The 18740-nt window shown below is 44.2% G+C and overlaps 1 protein-coding gene across 5 annotated transcripts in view; it reads left to right on the top strand.

Annotated features, from left to right (window-relative positions):
- The first annotated feature begins 680 nt into the window (after positions 1–680).
- The window catches only part of rai14 (retinoic acid induced 14), a 76079-nt gene continuing 58019 nt past the window's right edge, over positions 681–18740 (top strand). For 3 of the 5 annotated variants that reach the window (XM_079524639.1, XM_079524638.1, XM_079524637.1), the window contains exons 1-2: positions 681–1125; positions 4637–4716. In XM_079524639.1, coding sequence (XP_079380765.1) covers positions 4681–4716 — 36 coding nt within the window. In that variant the 5' untranslated portion in view covers positions 681–1125; positions 4637–4680. The remainder of the gene's footprint in view (positions 1126–4636; positions 4717–18740) is intronic. The other 2 variants (XM_079524636.1, XM_079524635.1) reach the window with 1 other exon arrangement.

Genomic DNA, 18740 nt, shown 5'->3' with positions numbered 1-18740 from the left:
CAGCATTACACCCTGAGCAGACTGCAGCCCAGACATGTTCTCACCTGCAACACGCTTCACTATGATGTGTTGTTGTGACACATGCAGTTTCAACATAACTTGCCTTATTATTGCACACTAAATCCTGGAGACGAGACTATAGGCTTTTGTTTCCTTGCCTTGGAAGTTCACTGTCTGGAGCTCTTCTCTTCTCTTATCTTCTGAAGGCAACAAGAAAGAGGTATGTCTATTCTATTAAATAAAACTCATGCTAAAGACACTTTATGGCAATATGGGGTCACCGTCTGACAAGGGACATTCTGGGTTCCTTTGAGAGATTCCTACAGTAGCCTACACTACAGGTCTGTAACCCTCTCTCTGAGTACAGGTCTGAGGTCTACTCTACAAACATCACATGGAGCTAAATGGACCTTACTGTAAACCGGTCCATTTGGTTCCATTTGTAGGCTATATTCTCTGAGTTGAAATAAATACAAAGTTTGTGAACCACTGTTTGAGGGGAATAGCCTACACTTTTAATCTGAACACGAATGACACAGACACACACGCGTACGCACGCGCGCACACACACCCACACACACACACACACACGCACACGCACAAGCACAAGCACGGGGCGCGCGCGCAAGAGCAAGAGGAGAAAGCTCGCGGTCACGGGAGCATTTGAAGAGTGACGTCATCCATCCTAAACCGGGTAACAACAATGCTCGTTGAGAGAGAGAGAGAGAGAGAGAGAGAGAGAGAGAGACCCGTCCCGACTGAGTCCCGAGCTAAAGAGGGGGCTCCTCTTCTTGAATAGCTCAACTTTTTAATGTATTCAGGCCGCCTCAGCCCTCAGACCACCAGTGTGTACAGCCAGCCAGCCGCCGCCAAGGCGCACTGTTTTGTCCTCCTTTATGCATTTTGTTTTCCCTGTTTCGGCTCTCTTCTACTCTACTCCTCCACTCCACTCCACGCAGGATTTCCCATGCAGTCAGTCAGACTATTGTTAGTTGTTTCACCGGCTTAATGGTGTTAAGGACAACGGTTCTTCCGAATCAATCTTTCCCCCTCTCTCTCTCTCTCTCTCTCTCGCTCAGTGTCTCCTGTCCTGTCGAGTCCTCCAGCGACTGCAACTTTTGTAGGGTAAGTAGGCTATTTGTTCCTATGCCCGGCCCGGTGTGTGTGTGTGTGTGTGTGTGTGTGTGTGTGTGTGTGGCCATAGCTAACCTACTCTATGTTGGTTTACATACAGTGAGTCTAGAGTCATTGTAATATTAGTAATATTCATTATTCCGTACGACGGTGTCGCGTGCCGACAATAGCCGATCTACAAGCTCACGGCGCGTCACATCGAGGCTCACTGTGAGCTTGTAGATCGGTTATTTTCGGCACTATCCTCCTCCTGCATCCGTGTTGATACATCATGGATACATCATGTCGCGCGCATTTAATGCTACTTTTGTGTCAAACCAAGGCACTCGGTTTTGTTTCCAAATCTGCGTGTCTGACAAAAACGCCGGTCCTTCCGAGAATAATAGAATATGCGCCGCATAAACCTATTGTTCACCACTTAATGATTACGCGTAACTGTTAAGATTTACAGACGTTTTATGTTATTGTTATTCAACAATGCTGTACGTGCTCTCTTATAGAAAGTGGGTTTCAGTGTTGGTAACATATTATTTTTTTCACTAATATCCTAATCCGTTCTGTTCCCGTTCAACGTGGGTCGTGGGGACCACAGGGAGGGGTCTTTAAGGGGGATCCCCTGCTAAAGGATGTTAGGATTCGGGACCCATACTGATCTATTCTCACTACACAATGTAACCAAATGGACCCTTAATATGGGTCCATTTGCTTCCATTTATAGCCTACATGCTCAGAGTTAGATAAAAGTGGAGGATTTTACAGTGAAGGATTGATTGAATACAGTTGGAAAACAGTTTTCATTTTTTCTCAGGCCATTGTGGTCCTGTGTATTGAATTCAATTAAAGATATACAATAAATAATATACAAGACATCATTAACAATAGTAACAATGAACATATTTATGTACTAAATGTGTGTGTGTGTGTGTGTGTGGGGGGGGGGGGGGGGGGAATTGCAGACAGGTGTTCTTTTATGGCGGTTTTGAAGGAGGGAGGGTACTAAGGAGTTACACTTTTTGATGTTTGTTGGAAGGGCAAATTTGACCCCATGTTTGTGCCAAATCTGGCGTTGAGATGGTGTTGAGGATTGGGGTCCTATACCCCGTACCAGAGATCGCACATCGTATCAAATGGTTATCTGTGGCCTATAATGCTATAGTAATGCATATCATATTAGTCGTGGTCTCTGAAATGAAAACCGGTTGAGATAATCACTGTTGCAGTGAACTGGGCTTTTACAGACTTGTGTCAGGCTACAGAACCTTCACCAGGAGATGCCGACTGATCTATTTTGGAGAATACTTGCTCTGGGGTTTAGTTACAGCCCTTTGAGAGTCAGTGGGGTTGTTGCTTCCAGTCAACCAAGCATAGGAGTTATTCTGAGGCCCATAATAAAAAATAAAAAAAAATAAATGCTTCTAAATCATAACCTATATTTCTATGTCAGTGCTGCTCAACTTTTTTTCATGTCAAGGACTCCCAGAATTATCTGTATTTGGCCGCCGACCCCCATCTGAAAATATGTTGTTCCAGGGACCCCCCCCCCAGAAGCAAGTATTTGAGTTAAAAACGTCCGCTCTGAAAGAATATACAGTATATTCAAAGAATTGCATTTTCAAAAGTAGCAGATCTACAAGCTCGTAGCGCGGCACTTGGTGTCACCGCGCTACGAGCTTGTAGATCTGCTATTTTTCAATAGCTAAAGTAGGCTATAACATAATGCTTAAAACACCAAAACGGGTTCCCGTCCTGGCTTAAGAAATATAGTAGTGACATAAAAGTCAGTACAGTATTCTGACCAAAATTACTACTCCTCCCGTTGACACAATTCCTAACATAAGTGAGGAGACATGATTTAACATCCCATTAAGACCCGAGGCCGATTCTACGAATACCAACGAACTCGCCCTCAAATCACAGTGGAGTCGCCCCGGGCCGGGCGTACAGCCGGCGGAACTGCTCAGGCTGCTGGTATTCCTAGACGTAACCTAAGTGAACTGTGCTTAAACTGTTAAACCTAACCTTATATAGAGTATCGCAGTCCCTGCACCCGCTTTCAAAACGACCAGTGACCCACCATCGCAGTCCCTGCACCCGCTTTCAGAATGACGAGGGACCCAGACGAGAATTCCCCATACATTTTTCCCATAGACGTTTCAAAAAGTATTTATTTAAAGACCAGTAAGCCCTCAGAAAAAGCCAACTCTGATCGTGGCAAATCATGACAACAAACACAATCTTTTGGGCCGAACAAATACTTAGAAGAAAAAAACGAAAAACACTTTTGTGTTGTTGTTTTTCTTCTTTGTATTTGGCATTTTTAATGTTTTTTAGCCTCAATGTTTGTTCAAACTTCAAACAACACTATAGCCATTTATAGGAGGGGCTAGCTTTCCTGTTTTTAATGGGTTAAATCACATGGAAATATGTGGATGCTCTTCTGGGTGACCTGGGTTTCACCTGGGTCATGATAAAGGATTATGCCTTTTTTTTGTCCAGGCGGAATTATTATAGAAGAAAAAAAATGCGAGCTTAACTCAGTCACAGCTCAACAAGTAATTCATTTAGAAGGCTCAGAAAAGGCTCAGAAAAGTTCAAGACCAGCAAAAGACCACCAGCACTCATGGAAGTGAATGCTGAGTGGAAGTGAGTAGTTACTTTTATTCCAGTCAGGCACAGGCAAATCAGGCACGGCCCAAAGCCTTCCTCAGCGTGATCAATCACGCCGAGGAAGGCTTTGGCCGAAACACGTCCGTGTTTTGACCGTGTCTGATTTGAATGAAAGTAAATCAAAGTACGGGAAGAAGGACACTCCTTTTGTGAGTTCCGGGCATAGTCTGGTTTGCTGACTCGGACTCATTATAACCTGTCAAAAGCTACACGAGGCACACCTGTGCCTTGTTGTGATTCTACAATGGAACATCAAAGTAATATATGAATCCAGATGTTGCCCACAACACTCCCTAAAGCAGTTATCACAATGGTGAATGTGGGCCAGATGACTTTACTCGCATGCTGCAGAATGAAATGAAATGAAATGAAATCAGTTCGACAGTCTCTAGGATTCAAGTGGTGAAAGGAAAAAAGAGACCTCCCACACACAGTAGAATGGACCATTTTATCACTCTGTTACATGAACACCTGTGCCTGCACTCTACCTTGAACATGGCTTTACTCTATGGCTATGGAACATCAGCCATTGGGCTCCCGGAAAAAAAAATCAGAGCTACTGTACAAGATATTTTGGCCGTCCTAATGACTGATTTTACACTACAAGCTGTAGATCTGCTATTTTCAGCATGCAACCACGTGTAAAATTACTTATACTGGACCTCTTGTCCACTAGTCCCTTCCTAACGTTTTAGTTTAGTTTTCATTTGTTCAGTTTTCCTCAGTGAAAGTCGAAAATTTTTCGTCATAGTATTAGTTGACGAAATCAACACTGATGCTGACTTGACTGCAGTGTGGGGTTTTAACCAGCATTTCATTCCCCCCCCCCCCCCAGGCCTTTCTGAGAGAGTGAGACAAACTGTATGGACCAGACTGAACATGAAGAGCCTCAAAGCCAAGTTTAGAAAAACCGACGTGAGTAAACTGTACTGTGTGTGTTGTGTGTGTGTGTGTGTGTGTGTGTGTGTGTGTGTGTGTGTGTGTGTGTGTGTGTGTGTGTGTGTGTGTGTGTGTGTGTGTGTGTGTGTGTGTGTGTGTGTGTGTGTGTGTGTGTGTGTGTGTGTGTGTGTGTGTGTGTGTGTGTGTGGTCACGCACACATTTGTGTCCATGGATGTCTGGAGCAGTGTACTTAAAGTGTATAATAGTAGTTACGAGTTACTATCTATTTATTCAAACCCAATCACATACTGTCAAATCACATACATGAAATGTGTGTGTGCGCAGTGTGCACGCATGCATGCACGCCCACACACACACACACACGTTGAGTCATTTTAGGAGGTGTTTCTAGTCTACACAGATCAGCGTGAACTCTTTTGAATCGGTAATGTAAAAGCCACAAATTCCTTCCAGCAGTCTGGGCTGAACTATTCCAGACAGCGAGATCTGATCCTGTTCAGCAAAGCATGAATCAGCCTCTTTAGGGAGAGATTCTTCCATGTTAGGACAGTCGGATCGTTCACTCACTTTTTTCGTAAGATTCCCTCACAGGAAGTGAGGCGCCTGCCTTGCACACACAGCAGCACCACCGTGACTCATCTGTTGTCACGGCGACCATAATGACACAGACGCGAGCGCCAGACAGGAAGAGTCTGGCGGTGCGTCTGTCGGCTGAAAAAAGTATACATTTAAAAAAGATGGAGGGAGGGTGTGGTGTGCCAGAGAGGTGGAGTAAAGACGGCTTTGCTAAATGAGATATTTTTGGTTGGCGTAGACGAGAGTTTCAAAGAGACTCCAACAAGCTTAGGTGGGGTAGGATGATGAGCTGTGGCTTCTGTTGACATAGACGGTGCCAGAAGAGGAAGACTGTGTTTTGGGCACGTCCCTCCTTTAAGGTTTTGATCTGGTAGGCCTATGTTATCCAGGAAACGGTACGGAAGTTGTTCTAAGTTTTTTTTTCTTTTCTTTTTGGGGGGGGGGGGGGGGGGGGGGGGTATTCACTATTGTGCTGGTTTTAAACCATCTAAGCGTCATGTTGTCTGTTAGATTTCGTGTGTGTGTGTGTGTGTGTGTGTGTGTGTGTGTGTGTGTGTGTGTGTGTGTGTGTGTGTGTGTGTGTGTGTGTGTGTGTGTGTGTGTGTGTGTGTGTGTGTGTGTGTGTGTGTGTGTGTGTGTGTGTGTGTGTGTGTGTGTGTGTGTGTGTGTGTGTGTGTGTGTGTGTGTGTGTGTGTGTGTGTGTGTGTGTGAGAGAGACAAAGAATGAAAGGAAGTTGGTAGGTGGAGGAGAAGGCTGCGAGGTCACAGGTGATATTCTGTCCGAATCAACCTGCCCTCAGTCTCACATCTTTACCAACAGTCTACCCCACTGGTTCCCAAACCTTTTCATGTCAAGGACCCCCAAATTGACACTGATAAGCCACGCGGACCCCCATTTGAAAATATATGCCAAGGACCCCCATAAGAGAAGATTTTTACGGCTCTAGCAGTGATTCTCAACCCGTTTAATTTCAAGGACCCCCAGTTTGACATGCATTAGGCTACGGACCCCCATTTAATGGCATTTCTATCTCTGGGACCCCCAATTTATATTGTAAAATTTAACTCTGAGAGTGTACAAATGGAACCCTAACGGGTCCATTTGGTTCCATTTGTACACTCTCAGACCCTTTTGGTGTTAGCATTATGTTATGCTTTAGCTATTGAAAAATAGCAGATCTACAAACTCATAGCGCGCCACCGAGTGGCGCGCTACGAGCTTGTAGGTCTGCTATTTTTGAAAAATCGAAGAACGACTGACATAGAAACATAGCTTTTTCAGAAAACCGTCAGGATGTAGAAGACATTTTTAGAATCTGATCTCAGGTCTAAATGGGTTATTTAAACCGTAAAAAAAAGCATTGTACAAAAGAGCCTGTGGTGGGTGGCACGAAAAGAATACGCACTGTGGAGAATTGCTGTGAATGTTGCTAAGGAACAAGAGACTGCATCCATTTGTAATAGGGAACCGTAATCATACATATTGTAGCATCAGATGCCTCACTCCCACATCCTTTGTTATGTTCTACTCTTCAGAGCGCCCCTGTTCTGGGGTGAACAGTCGGCGAAGAAAATAGCTGATCCACAAGCTCCGTGTGACGAATTGTGAGCTTGTGTGGATCGGCTATTTTCCGTGAGGAGACTGGGGAATTGCTAGTGGATCTACTAATAAAGCCCTGGTGACCCCCAGTCAACTATATTAGGGTTTAGTTGCTGGATAATAGTTGGATTTACCATACCATACATCCTTGATCTTTGACCCGTGATCTGTCTGTATTCTACCATCATTTATGTTTTTGCATCTCGGACACATTAATGTACGACGTTTTTTTTTGGAAGTGCAATGTAATGTAATGTAAATGTGATCAAATTGCAAAACTACAAATCCAGAAACGGGAATTGCAGTTGAAAACTCTCTCAGGCATATTTACAAAAAATGTCGATGGACACATTGCTGTTTTTTACATCAGAATTCTCTTGCTGATTATATAAGTCAATAATGCCATGCCCTTCACTGTATGCGTGTCATGGCTTATGTATTGATTTTAGGATCAGTCAGAAACCAGTGTGGAATTTTGCTGTTGCAGACAATGTAGATTTTTACTGTTGATTAATCAGTAGTAGGCTGATCCACTATTTATACTATGCATTGCACTCAGTCACAATACTTTGTATAATATGCATTGTTGGTCATACAATACAATATTAGTTTTGAGTCTTTTTCATAAATGTGGCAATGAGTATAACTGCAGTTGTTATCCCAACTGTATTACTTACTTTTTGGCCAAATCATCAGATAAGATTGATAATTGGGGGCAGCTGTGATCTGTGATCTGTTAGATGAGTGTGCTTGTTATCAGGCATTTGAAGGTTCAATCCCCTTTTGGTGTTTTAAGTATTATGTTAGCTATTGAAAATTAGCAGATCTACAGTACAAGCTCATAGCACGGCACAAAAAACGTGGAAAAACATTGTGAAAATGTGGCTACAAGCTCAAAACGCGCCGCGCTGCGACACGTCGAGAGCTTGTAGATAAATGGTGCATTTATATAGCGCCTTTATCCAAGGCGCTTTACATAGATTGTGCATTACATTCACACACCGATGGCGGAGGAAACCATGCAAGGCACCAACCAGCACATCAGGAACAATTAGGGGTTCAGAGTCTTGCTCAAGGACACTAACTCTGGGGGAGGCTGGGTTCGAACTGGCAACCTTGCGGTTACCTGCATCCAGCCTCTCTACCCCTGAGCCACCGCCGACCACCCTTGAGCCACCGCCGCTAGATCAGCTATTTTCGGGGCTCAACCCAGCACTCATTAGCTAGTGGAGATGCGGTTGTGTACGACATGGATTTCTAAACAAATTTGTTCAACGCAAATGCTGCGTTCAAGTTCAGGAGACCTGAATGCTGCCTTCCGGCATGTGCATTTCTTTCACCATGTAGCAAATGCTGCATTCTTGGTCTGGAGAGGGCAGTTGTTTTACAGACGAGTAAAAGGGCTGGGGCTGAATTCCCCTTTGATGTCTGTGTGCACGTCCCTGGCTGCACTCACTCACGACAGCGACTCTGCTGCTATCAGTGCTATATGTATCGCCAAGTCGCTGTGTCACTGTCGCTTATTCCTGGGTTGAGTTGAGTTCTGAAGAGCAGTTGCAGCTTGTTGGGAAGCGATCTACTGTATTTATTTCATAACAAACACACAAACAAATCGCTGATGATAGTGCTGTCAAACAAGTCTATGAAGCCATCTATGAAAAAGTCGAACCTGCAACACGATTTTATGCAATATCTAGTGGGGTCCCTGCTTCATCTCTCTCTGCTAAGGGGTCCCTGCTTCATCTCTCTCTCTGCTAAGGGGTCCCTGCTTTATCTCTCTCTCTGCTAAGGGGTCCCTGCTTCATCTCTCTCTCTGCTAAGGGGTCCTTGGCATGAAAAATGTTGACCCCTGACCTATAGTACTGTACAACGTAACAACAACAATAACATTGTTGTTTCAGAGAACATTTTAAGCTAGAAATAGGCCACACAGTTGCTATTGATTTTATTCATTTCATATTTATAACGACTAGTTTATACGTTTGTTATTTGCGGCTTGTGTGCAGTATAGGAGAGTCCATTTTACTAGTCCTAGTTGTCAAAGTATTTTCATGTTGGCTGATGAGTTGATTACCCTATCATGAATGAACAAAATAAACAATTTGTCCCGTGGATTAAGTGACCTTTCCTGGCCTATTTCCAGGAAAGGTCAACTGTATGCGTATGACATAGAATAATTGCATAGTTCAACATTTCTCAACTTTGTTTGTTGCCAAGTCGCAGATATATTGTCACCAGACCATGTCACTAATAGCGCCAGCTACCATTGGAAATGAATGACTGCCAGTCCCTTTGTCTCTTGTTATCGCTGATGGTGTGACCGCATCGTACAGGACAGGTCTTTATCGCTGATGGTGTGACCGCATCGTACCGTACAGGTCTTTATCGCTGATGGTGTGACCGCATAGTACAGGACAGGTCTTTATCGCTGATGGTGTGACCGCATCGTACCGTACAGGTCTTTATCGCTGATGGTGTGACCGCATAGTACAGGACAGGTCTTTATCGCTGATGGTGTGACCGCATCGTACAGGACAGGTCTTTATCGCTGATAGTGTGACCGCATCGTACAGGACAGGTCTTTATCGCTGATGGTGGGACCGCATTGTACAGTACAGGTCTTTATCGCTGATGGTGTGACCGCATCGTACAGGACGGGTCTTTATCGCTGATGGTGGGACCGCTTCGTACAGAACAGGTCTTTATCGCTGATGGTGGGACCGCATCGTACCGTACAGGTCTTTATCGCTGATGGTGTGACCGCATTGTACAGGACAGGTCTTAATCGCTGATGGTGTGACCGCATCGTACAGGACAGGTCTTTATTGCTGATGGTGTGACCGCATCGTATAGGACGGGGCTTTATCGCTGATGGTGTGACCGCATCGTACAGGACAGGTCTTTATCGCTGATGGTGTGACCGCATTGTACAGTACAGGTCTTTATCGCTGATGGTGTGACCGCATCGTACAGGACAGGTCTTTATCGCTGATGGTGTGACCGCATCGTACCGTACAGGTCCTTGCAGATGGTGGTGTTTTATTCTGCGTTTTTTTGGGCACTTTCTGGAGGAAATAAAACGCAGCAGTCTGCAAGTACCATAAGACTGTGGTTGTACTGGGACGTTTCCAGGTGTGAATGTGTACTGCATGGTGGTAAAGCAGGGCATTGGCTGAAAAGGAACATTCGTGCTCCACAAACCTACCGTGGGGTAACTGAAGCACAGCATATAGTTCCAATATCACACAGCATGTTTCACTTCTGAGCCAATAGTCCTCATTCCATTGCGCTTTTTATAAACCCATAATCAAGGGGTAATAGAAAGAAAAATTGTCCTTGATTCTATTTTGGGAGTCATATGTCAGTGATAGATTGCGTAGGAATGCCTTTCCCCCCGACCCCCCCCCCCATTCATTCTCCAACAAAACGAGAAGCAGGATGCCTACACAAATATCTTCTTTTTTTTTATGTAGTTGGGCATTTGGCCAGATTGGCCTTTTGTAAATGGAGTCACTGTTTTAGCCCGGGTTCAGAAATATGAAGTCAAATCTCTGCTAAATGTTTCACTCAGGACCCTCCTCCGCACTCGCTGGATGTATCTGGCAGCCAATGTACTACACGCAGATGTCTCTGAGAAAGAGGGCTAAATAAGGTAGAGACTTCTTAACCACACGGATCCTGGCGTCCCTGTTCTAAGCATAAGTCATAAAAGCAAACATTCCATGAAAATGAAAAGAGGGGGCCAAGTACGGTCAATTAAATAAATGGGGTTTAATGCGTTAATGGGGTTAAATGCGTCAGAGAAACTGCTATTGGATATTACGGACATGATATTCAGTAAACACTGTAACAACACTAGTGATATATGAATGATGACTAGATCAATTTACGATTGCTATTGTATGCTCCCGTGCTTGCGGTTATGGTTATTGTATTAACCCAAAGTTGATAAGTTTAGAGGCACTGCTTCCTTGACTAGAGTGGATTCTATTACTGAAAGTACTAGAGGCTTGTTTCTCCTATTAGAACAGTGGTTCCCAAACCTTTTCATGTCAAGGACCCCCAAATGGACATTTATTAGCCTGCGGACCCCCATTTGAAAAACTATGCCAGGGACCCCCATGAGAGAAGATTTTTACGGGTCTAGCAGTGATTCTCAACCCGAGACATGCATAGCATACACAATGTACACACAACACAGTGTGAGTTGACGGATATATTTGACGTGTGTACATGTTAGGGAAACTGCCTGGCAGAGAAGATGGTCTTTTTAGAGCAGATATTGTGTATGACCCATAGAAGTGTGAAAATCACAATTGTAATAGACTCGTACTATACATTTAGGCCAGTCAATCTAAGCAAAAAAAATGGGCCTGACCCAAAAGAAATATTGCAAAAGTAACCGTTCTAGGTTTTTTCGGTTCGTCCAAATAACATTACAAATGAGTATTATATAAATTGTGGATCATGGTAAATTCAGGGGTTGAAAGTTGGAGTACCATTCATTTTCTGAAGGCAAAACAATTTTAATAAAATACAAATTTAATTATGCTTTAAGAAGCATGTCATGTGTCATGATTATGAATCCATTCCAAGCTTGCACAGAAAACACTCCTTGGGCTAAATTAGGCCATAGCCACATGCCAAATGTGCTGACCTCATCACATTTGGGCACATTTTGGGCAAGGGGATAGGTTTGTGTCTCTTGTGTGTGCCCAAATGTGCTGACCTCATCACATTTGGGTACATTTTGGGCAGGAGGATAGGTTTGTGTCTCTTGTGTGTGCCCAATCTACAGTGGGAGCCTTTGGGCATACATTCTATCTACAGTATTTGGCCCAAATAGTGAATAGAATCGGGGAGGTGATGCGTGCGTGTGTGCGTGCATTCGTGCGTATTTAAGAAACTGGCAGGTATTGTAAGATTGTTTCTGGGAATGGTTTTTGGCGAGCAGCCACAGTCTTACAAGGAGACAGACATTCCTATATACTCTGCTCCTCCAGTTACCAATCAGCCATGTTCTTAGTCTTGAGGCCTCATATACACTCCTATCAAAGTAATGTTCTGTGTTCTGTCTGTGATTAATGGCTGCCACAATGCAATTCCAATGGGAGTCACATTGTTTGACCAAACATTTGTGTTTGATGGGGCAGCAATCAGCAATTTTCTGAAAAACCTATGTTTCTATGTCAGTGGTGCTCAACCTTTTTCATGTCAAGGACCCCCAGAATTATCTGTATTTGGCTGCCGAGCCCCATCTGAAAATATGTTTTTCCAGGGACCCCAAAAGATTTGGCGCAAAAGATTTGCGCCACATTTTCAAGATTTCTCAAAAATAGCAGATGCCACGCTATGAGCTTGTAGATCTGCTATTGTTCAATATCTAAAGTACAACATAATCCTTAAAACACCAAAAGGGGTTCCCGTCCTGATTTTGAATGGGTTAATCGACAATGAAAATAATGTTTAGGCTATTTGCAACCCCAATAAACTGCGTTTAGGCTTATTTGCAACCCTCGATAAACCGTGTTGTTCTTGTTGCACCCAGCACACACGTTTGTACTGTAATTATCTTACTATCCCACAGTACCACCTGTGTACTCTATTATTGGTGTACTCTATTATGGGATCCACACGTAATTCCGATGGACATGCGCTGCTCCCGTGCTTGCGGTTATGGTTAGGGTTTGAGGTAGGTTGTCGTTTGTCGGACCAATGGCTAGTCTGAGACTCTGAACTAAGTACTGCGCAGTGTTGTTTTTGGCGGCACATTTTGATTTTAGTTTTAGTCCTAGTCTCTTCAATAGTTTTCATTTAGTTTCAGTCACATTTTAGTCACCTGTTTTAGTGTTAGTCTAGTTTTAGTCGACTAAATGTCATAAGATTTTAGTCGACTAAATCTACAGTTGATTTAGTCGACTAAATTGTATTTTGGCAGGCCTTGATGCCGTCGTAATGACCGTTTTTACACTTGCTGAAAATAGCCGATCTAGAAGCTCACAACGCGTCGCAGCGCGACGCGTTGTGAGCTTGTAGATCGGCTATTTTCAGCATGCAACTAATTGTAAAATGACTTGTACTGGATCTCTTGTCCACTAGTCCCTTCCTAACATTTTTGTCTAGTTTTTATTTGTTGACGAAATTGTCGGTATATAGTTTTAGTCATCATAGCTTAGTGTTCATTTAGTTTCCATTTAGTTTGTCAGTGGAAAAAGGTAGTCGACGAACATTTTTCGTCTTAATTTTAGTCGACGAAAACAACACTGGTACTGCGCCCCTCTATTATCTGTGTACTCCATTGTTGACAGTGGTCCTAGTATCACCCTGCATGCACCCACCCAGCTCTACATGGTTACCCTACTTTACCCTACTCTCCCCTCCCCAGCTGTTCGTTATAGACTGAAAGGGATTACAAAGGGTTACGCACACATGCACGCACGCACACACACACGTAAACCTACACAAAGCTGCATTCATCTTTCTACATGGAGTTGTGCAGTGCGGTTTCAACACATCTAAACAGCAGACATTCACACACAAACACACACACACGTCACACACACACACACACACACCCCCATTTCAAAATGTGTCTAATTAATGTGTCTAATTGATGTGTGCGCTTGTGGATTATGCTGCCTCTCTCTCCAAATACAGAGATTCTCATGGTGATAATGATGACGATAATGATGACGATAATTCGGTGAGCATCCACACACTGAGTCGGTATAGTTGTGGTGTGGACTTTCTTGAGTTAGAACAATTTATTTTTAAAACGATATGAATTTGAAAATGAATTTTTTGCCAATCCAGATTGGAATCAGATTAGTTTTTATCAATTCGGAAAGGCAAAAAAAAAGAAAGAAAACACATGAAACTGACTTTTGCTAATTAAATAGGAAAAGGAAATAAACATTCCTCAACAAAAACAAAAAACAAATCTGATTTCTAAAGATGTGCCAGCACAGTGGTTGGTGTATTGAATGGCTTTTTTTTCTCTCAAAATTAGTTTTTTTTTAAAGAAAAAAAACATAATCCATCACATTATAGAATCAAACATTTTGTAGTGCATCATATAAATGTCTCCGCTAGGTTTGTTTATTTGATTTGGCTTGGCTTTGCGAGGTTTGGCATGGAATGGTGTGGTGTGGTTGTGTGCTGTAAAAGGGTCTTAATGCTGTTAAATCAGCAAAGGTTTAATCTGGGGATCTAAGAGGGGGGGGGGCAGGGATGGATCTAAGAGAGGGGGGATGCACATCAGTGTACATGTTCTTTGGCCTCGTTTTTGGGTGTGTGAGAGAGAGAGGGGAGAGAGAGGGGAGAGAGAGAGAAGAGAGAGACCGACCATTTAGAGAGAGAGAGAGAGAGAGACCGACCATTTATGATGAGCGTCACCCTGGGCCTGAACTGTATCAACTGAATCAAAGAAGATAATTTTGTTCCATTTAGGCCCTACCATACCTTTGCTCTGAAATCACACCTGTGTGAGCTGAGCGGTGCAACTATACATGTATTGTTAGAGAGAGAGAGAGAGAGAGAGAGAGACCATTTATGATGAGCGTCACCCTGGGCCTGAACTGTAATCAAAGAAGATCATTTTGTTCCATTTAGGCCCTACCATACCTTTGCTCTGAAATCACACCTGTGTGAGCTGAGCGGTGCAACTATACATGTATTGTTATAGTTACTGTGCTCTACTCTGTATTGTAGTGTACTGTGCTCTGTACTGTACTGTACTTTGATTATTTTTTAGAAAAGATCTTTGAGAAATGGTATCGTGTGGGGTTCCCCGGTGTGTCCCTGGAACATCCAGACCCCCAGGAACGTACCCAGGGGGCCGGCCCGGTTCTGACGAGCCGCCCGGCGTCCGAAACGGTCGAGTTACCGCGTGGGGGTTCCAGACCCGCAGGAACACGTCCAGGGGGGCGCCGGCCCACTAACGGCGAGCCTAAACGGTCGAGAAAGGACAGAGTTAGCGTGTTGCAGCTTTCCGTGCTCGGACAGACACGGGGACATGTATACATAGGGACACACATAGCTGTGTCCCACTCCACAGTGAGAGAGGATGCACAAAACATGGACTGGAGGCGAGTTCAAAGTGAGGAAAGAGGAAAGAAAAAGGGAAATAGCTTCGAGTCTTGTTTAGACATGGATCCAATTAAAGCGGGAACAGTCCATGCTGGCTCTTTATTTCTTATCTCCTGTTTACATGAACTAGTACAGACACATGGACAGAGAAAGCCAGTATTCAGCAAATCAGTTGGGAACTGGCTGGGGACTGTGTGTGTGTGTGTGTGTGTGTGTGTGTGTGTGTGTGTGTGTGTGTGTGTGTGTGTGTGTGTGTGTGTGTGTGTGTGTGTGTGTGTGTGTGTGTGTGTGTGTGTGTGTGTGTGTGTGTGTGTGTGTGTGTGTGTGTGTGTGTGTGTGTGTGTGTGTGTGTGTGTGTGTGTGTGTGTGTGTGTGTGTGTGTGTGACACACTGTGGGTGTGTGTGTGTGTGTGTGTGACACACTGTGGGTGTGTGTGTGTGTGTGTGTGACACACTGGGTGTGTACTGTGTGCACACGCTCGTGCGTGCGTTAGAGAGAGAGTTTGAGCCTGTGTATGTGTGCGTGCATTGTCCACGTGCCTACATTTAATTGCTTGGGCGTGCCATTTTATTTGAAGCTTTTATGGCACTACTAAGTCCAGCAGAGTTGATTGAGAGCTGGATGAGGAGACTGGTGTGTCACAAGACACAGGCACAGACTTAAAAAAAGTGTCCTCCTCGGAGCGCATATCTCTGCCAGGCCTGGTTGCTTACCCAGGGCTGTGGCTCAGGAGGTAGAGCTGGTCGTCCAATGATCCCTGGGTCGGCAGTTTCGAATCCCGACTCCTCCTGTCCACATGTCGAAGTGTCCTTGGGCAAGACACTGAACCCTACATTGCCTCCAATGAGTCGGTCGGTGTGAGCTCGCCACCATTGGTGTGTGAAGTGAATGTGGGAAGTGAGGACGCTGGCGTCGACTGTTCGCCGCTTCACCTCCCAATGTATGAATGAATGAACCATTGTAAAGTGCTTTGAGCACTTGGACAAGCGCTATAAAAATGCAATTCATTAATTCATTATGTGTCATCATGACGCGAGGAAGCTGTGGGTGGAAATAGAGTTTGTACGACAGACAATGCAACTGTTGGCGGTTGCTGTCGGAAGTGCACTCTATAGAGCAGTGGTTCCCAAACTTTTTCATGTCAAGGACCCCCAAATTGACACTAATTAGCCCGCGGACCCCCATTTGAAAAGCTATGCCAGGGACCGCCATAAGAGAAGGTTTTTACGGCTCTATGGCAGAGATTCTCAACCCGTTTAATTTCAAGGACCCCCAGTTTGACATGCATTAGTCTACAGGCCCCCATTTAATGGCATTTCTATCTCTGGGACCCCCGATTTATATTGTAAAATCAATGTTAATTTTGTTTGGTTCCATTAGTACACTCTCAGAGTTACAGACCCACAGGGGTCCATTTGGTTCCAAACTATCATTTAGCTGGGGACCCCCTGGAACTCCCTCAAGGACCCCTGGGGGTCCCTGGACCCCACTTTGGGAACCACTGGTGTAGAGATAGGCCTAGTTCAGTTAAAGATCTTGGCTGGCCTCGAGCTGGTAGTTCCGAGGACCCCCTGGGCACCCCCACGCGGAGTTGCACCACTCACTTCACCCGGGTGTGATTTTGCCTAGAATGACACGGCCAAAATAGAAAAGCCAGGTTATAAGTGGTTAAGTCCATCTGTGGGTTTTTATAAACATTTAACCAATGAAAGCTATTAACAAGAGTTTGTGACATAATTCGTTTTCCCTTTTCCTTTTTCCTTGTGAAGATCTATCGGTGTACACCTACACATTTTGTGCACGGTATGTGCAGCCAGGCTACATATCGTTTTTCAGTTCCATTTAAATGTCTACTACAGAATGTGCACACTGTACGTGACCGAGGGAGTGTTGTATGTTTTTCCTATTGCTGTACATTAACTCTCTCAGTAGCTGTTAAGTGTTGGAGTCTGGGTGCTTTCCAAGTCCAACACTGTTTATTTATAGGGCAGGATAGGCTATTTTTGTGTCAGCAGGAAGTGTTGCGTGACCACTATTTTTACTGGGGCCTTCTAACAACCACAACCAACTTATCATGGACTTTTACACAAATCCCCCAGCTTTAATGAAGTAAGCACCTTGAGGCAACCAAGAGTCCTTAAATGTTTTCAGATGGAAGTACCCCTGTACTTACCTCGTAAGAGTTGTGGGTTTGTACGAGTTAGATTCTTGTTTAGTCTTCTTACTCTTTGCTGGTATTTTGTTTCACCAATCATACCAATCCACTCTAGATCATAAAACTAACCTTTTAAGCTTAGCTAAACACTTATGCCCTATGTTAAAAAATAGCTGTTATTTAGCTGCTAAAAACATGGCTGCTGAACTAAAATGGCATGCCTAAAATAGGGACACCGGGGTTAAACTGCTTAACTAACATTTTAAGTTCAAGTTGTCGAAATGTGACGATTTAAATGCTGAGTGACTGTGTTGCCTTCCTTCCTGTGCAGTCCAGAGTGGACAGCATTGTGACATAGACAAACACAGTGTTCTGTGGCCGCAGCGTTCTGTCTCAACATCTTTCCAATGTGAGACCAACCATCTGCTCTTTGTTTAACAGCCATGTCTACCAAAGTCTCACTCTCTTATTCTGGGTTAGAGTTTCAGAGGCCACTAAACTGTTGTTGTTGTCGTGCGTGCGTGTGTGCGTGCGTGCATGCATGCGTGCGTGCGTGCATGCATGCGTGCGTGTGCGCGTGCGTGTTTGTACTGGAGAGGGCAGTAAGCAGTTTCAGCTGTGGCTCGTCTAGAGAAAGGATGTATTGTTTAGGGACATTTGAGCATCTGCTTTGTTGTAGATAAGCGGTTTGAAGTTCGCAGCCGTCACTGATCAAAGAGCCCAAATACAGTAGACACGTATAGCTGATTTTGTGTAAAATCCTCAATGTTAATATTGAACTCAGAAGAGTGTACAAATATAACCGATCTTAAGTGAACTGAACTGAATACACACGCACACACGCGTGTAATACCTGGGATTCGAATACCCGGGTCTCTCGCGCAGGAAGGGACACTGAAGCCAAACATCTCATCCACTAGCCTGAAGGGGAATTCCCCCTTGGCCTTGGCCTGCGGAGATATTAGGCTTGTAGTCTTCAGGCAGAGCCTCTGAGGCACTCTGCTGCGCACACACGCACGCACGCACACTGTATCTGTCTCTCGAATCCCCACACATACTGTACAATATCCTCTTTCTGTCGTTTATTATGAGCAGTGCTGATGGTGTTTGTTGGTCTTTCCCCGCGCCCGCCTAACCTAATTGGCCTCTCTGTGTTTATTCAGTTTTATCTCTCATCTGCACAGGTAAGCCCTGAGGTCAAGAAGAGGAACATTTTCTTCTTTGTGTTAGAGGAGACAAGGGAGTCATATACTGTTTTATGAGAACTAGTCTGGAGCATCAGTTGATTACAGCAGACGGTAGAGCAGAGTCACGGTGTTCCCTAATAGTCCTCACAGTGTGAATATAGAAGGTGGGAGGAAGGCTGTGAGCTAATAATTATGTACATTGTCCATATAATAATAATATTTGCTTTTTTCATATACATTACCGTATATGGAAAAAATGACCTAAAATGTGAAGCTCTGAAAAGGACGGTGACTGTACAGATTGCATTCTTTTGCACAATAATTACTGTATATCTCAAGTGGAGGAAGTAGCTAGTTGTACATAATTCTGGTCAGTGGTCACATGACAGACTGGAACTCACCTATGCTTTTTATGGCATAGGCAGGTCTCG

Source organism: Electrona antarctica (genome assembly GCF_951216825.1).
Source record: "Electrona antarctica genome assembly, chromosome: 16".
In the NCBI taxonomy this organism is placed as follows: Eukaryota; Metazoa; Chordata; class Actinopteri; order Myctophiformes; family Myctophidae; genus Electrona; species Electrona antarctica.
This window is presented reverse-complemented; position numbering and strand designations above follow the sequence as displayed.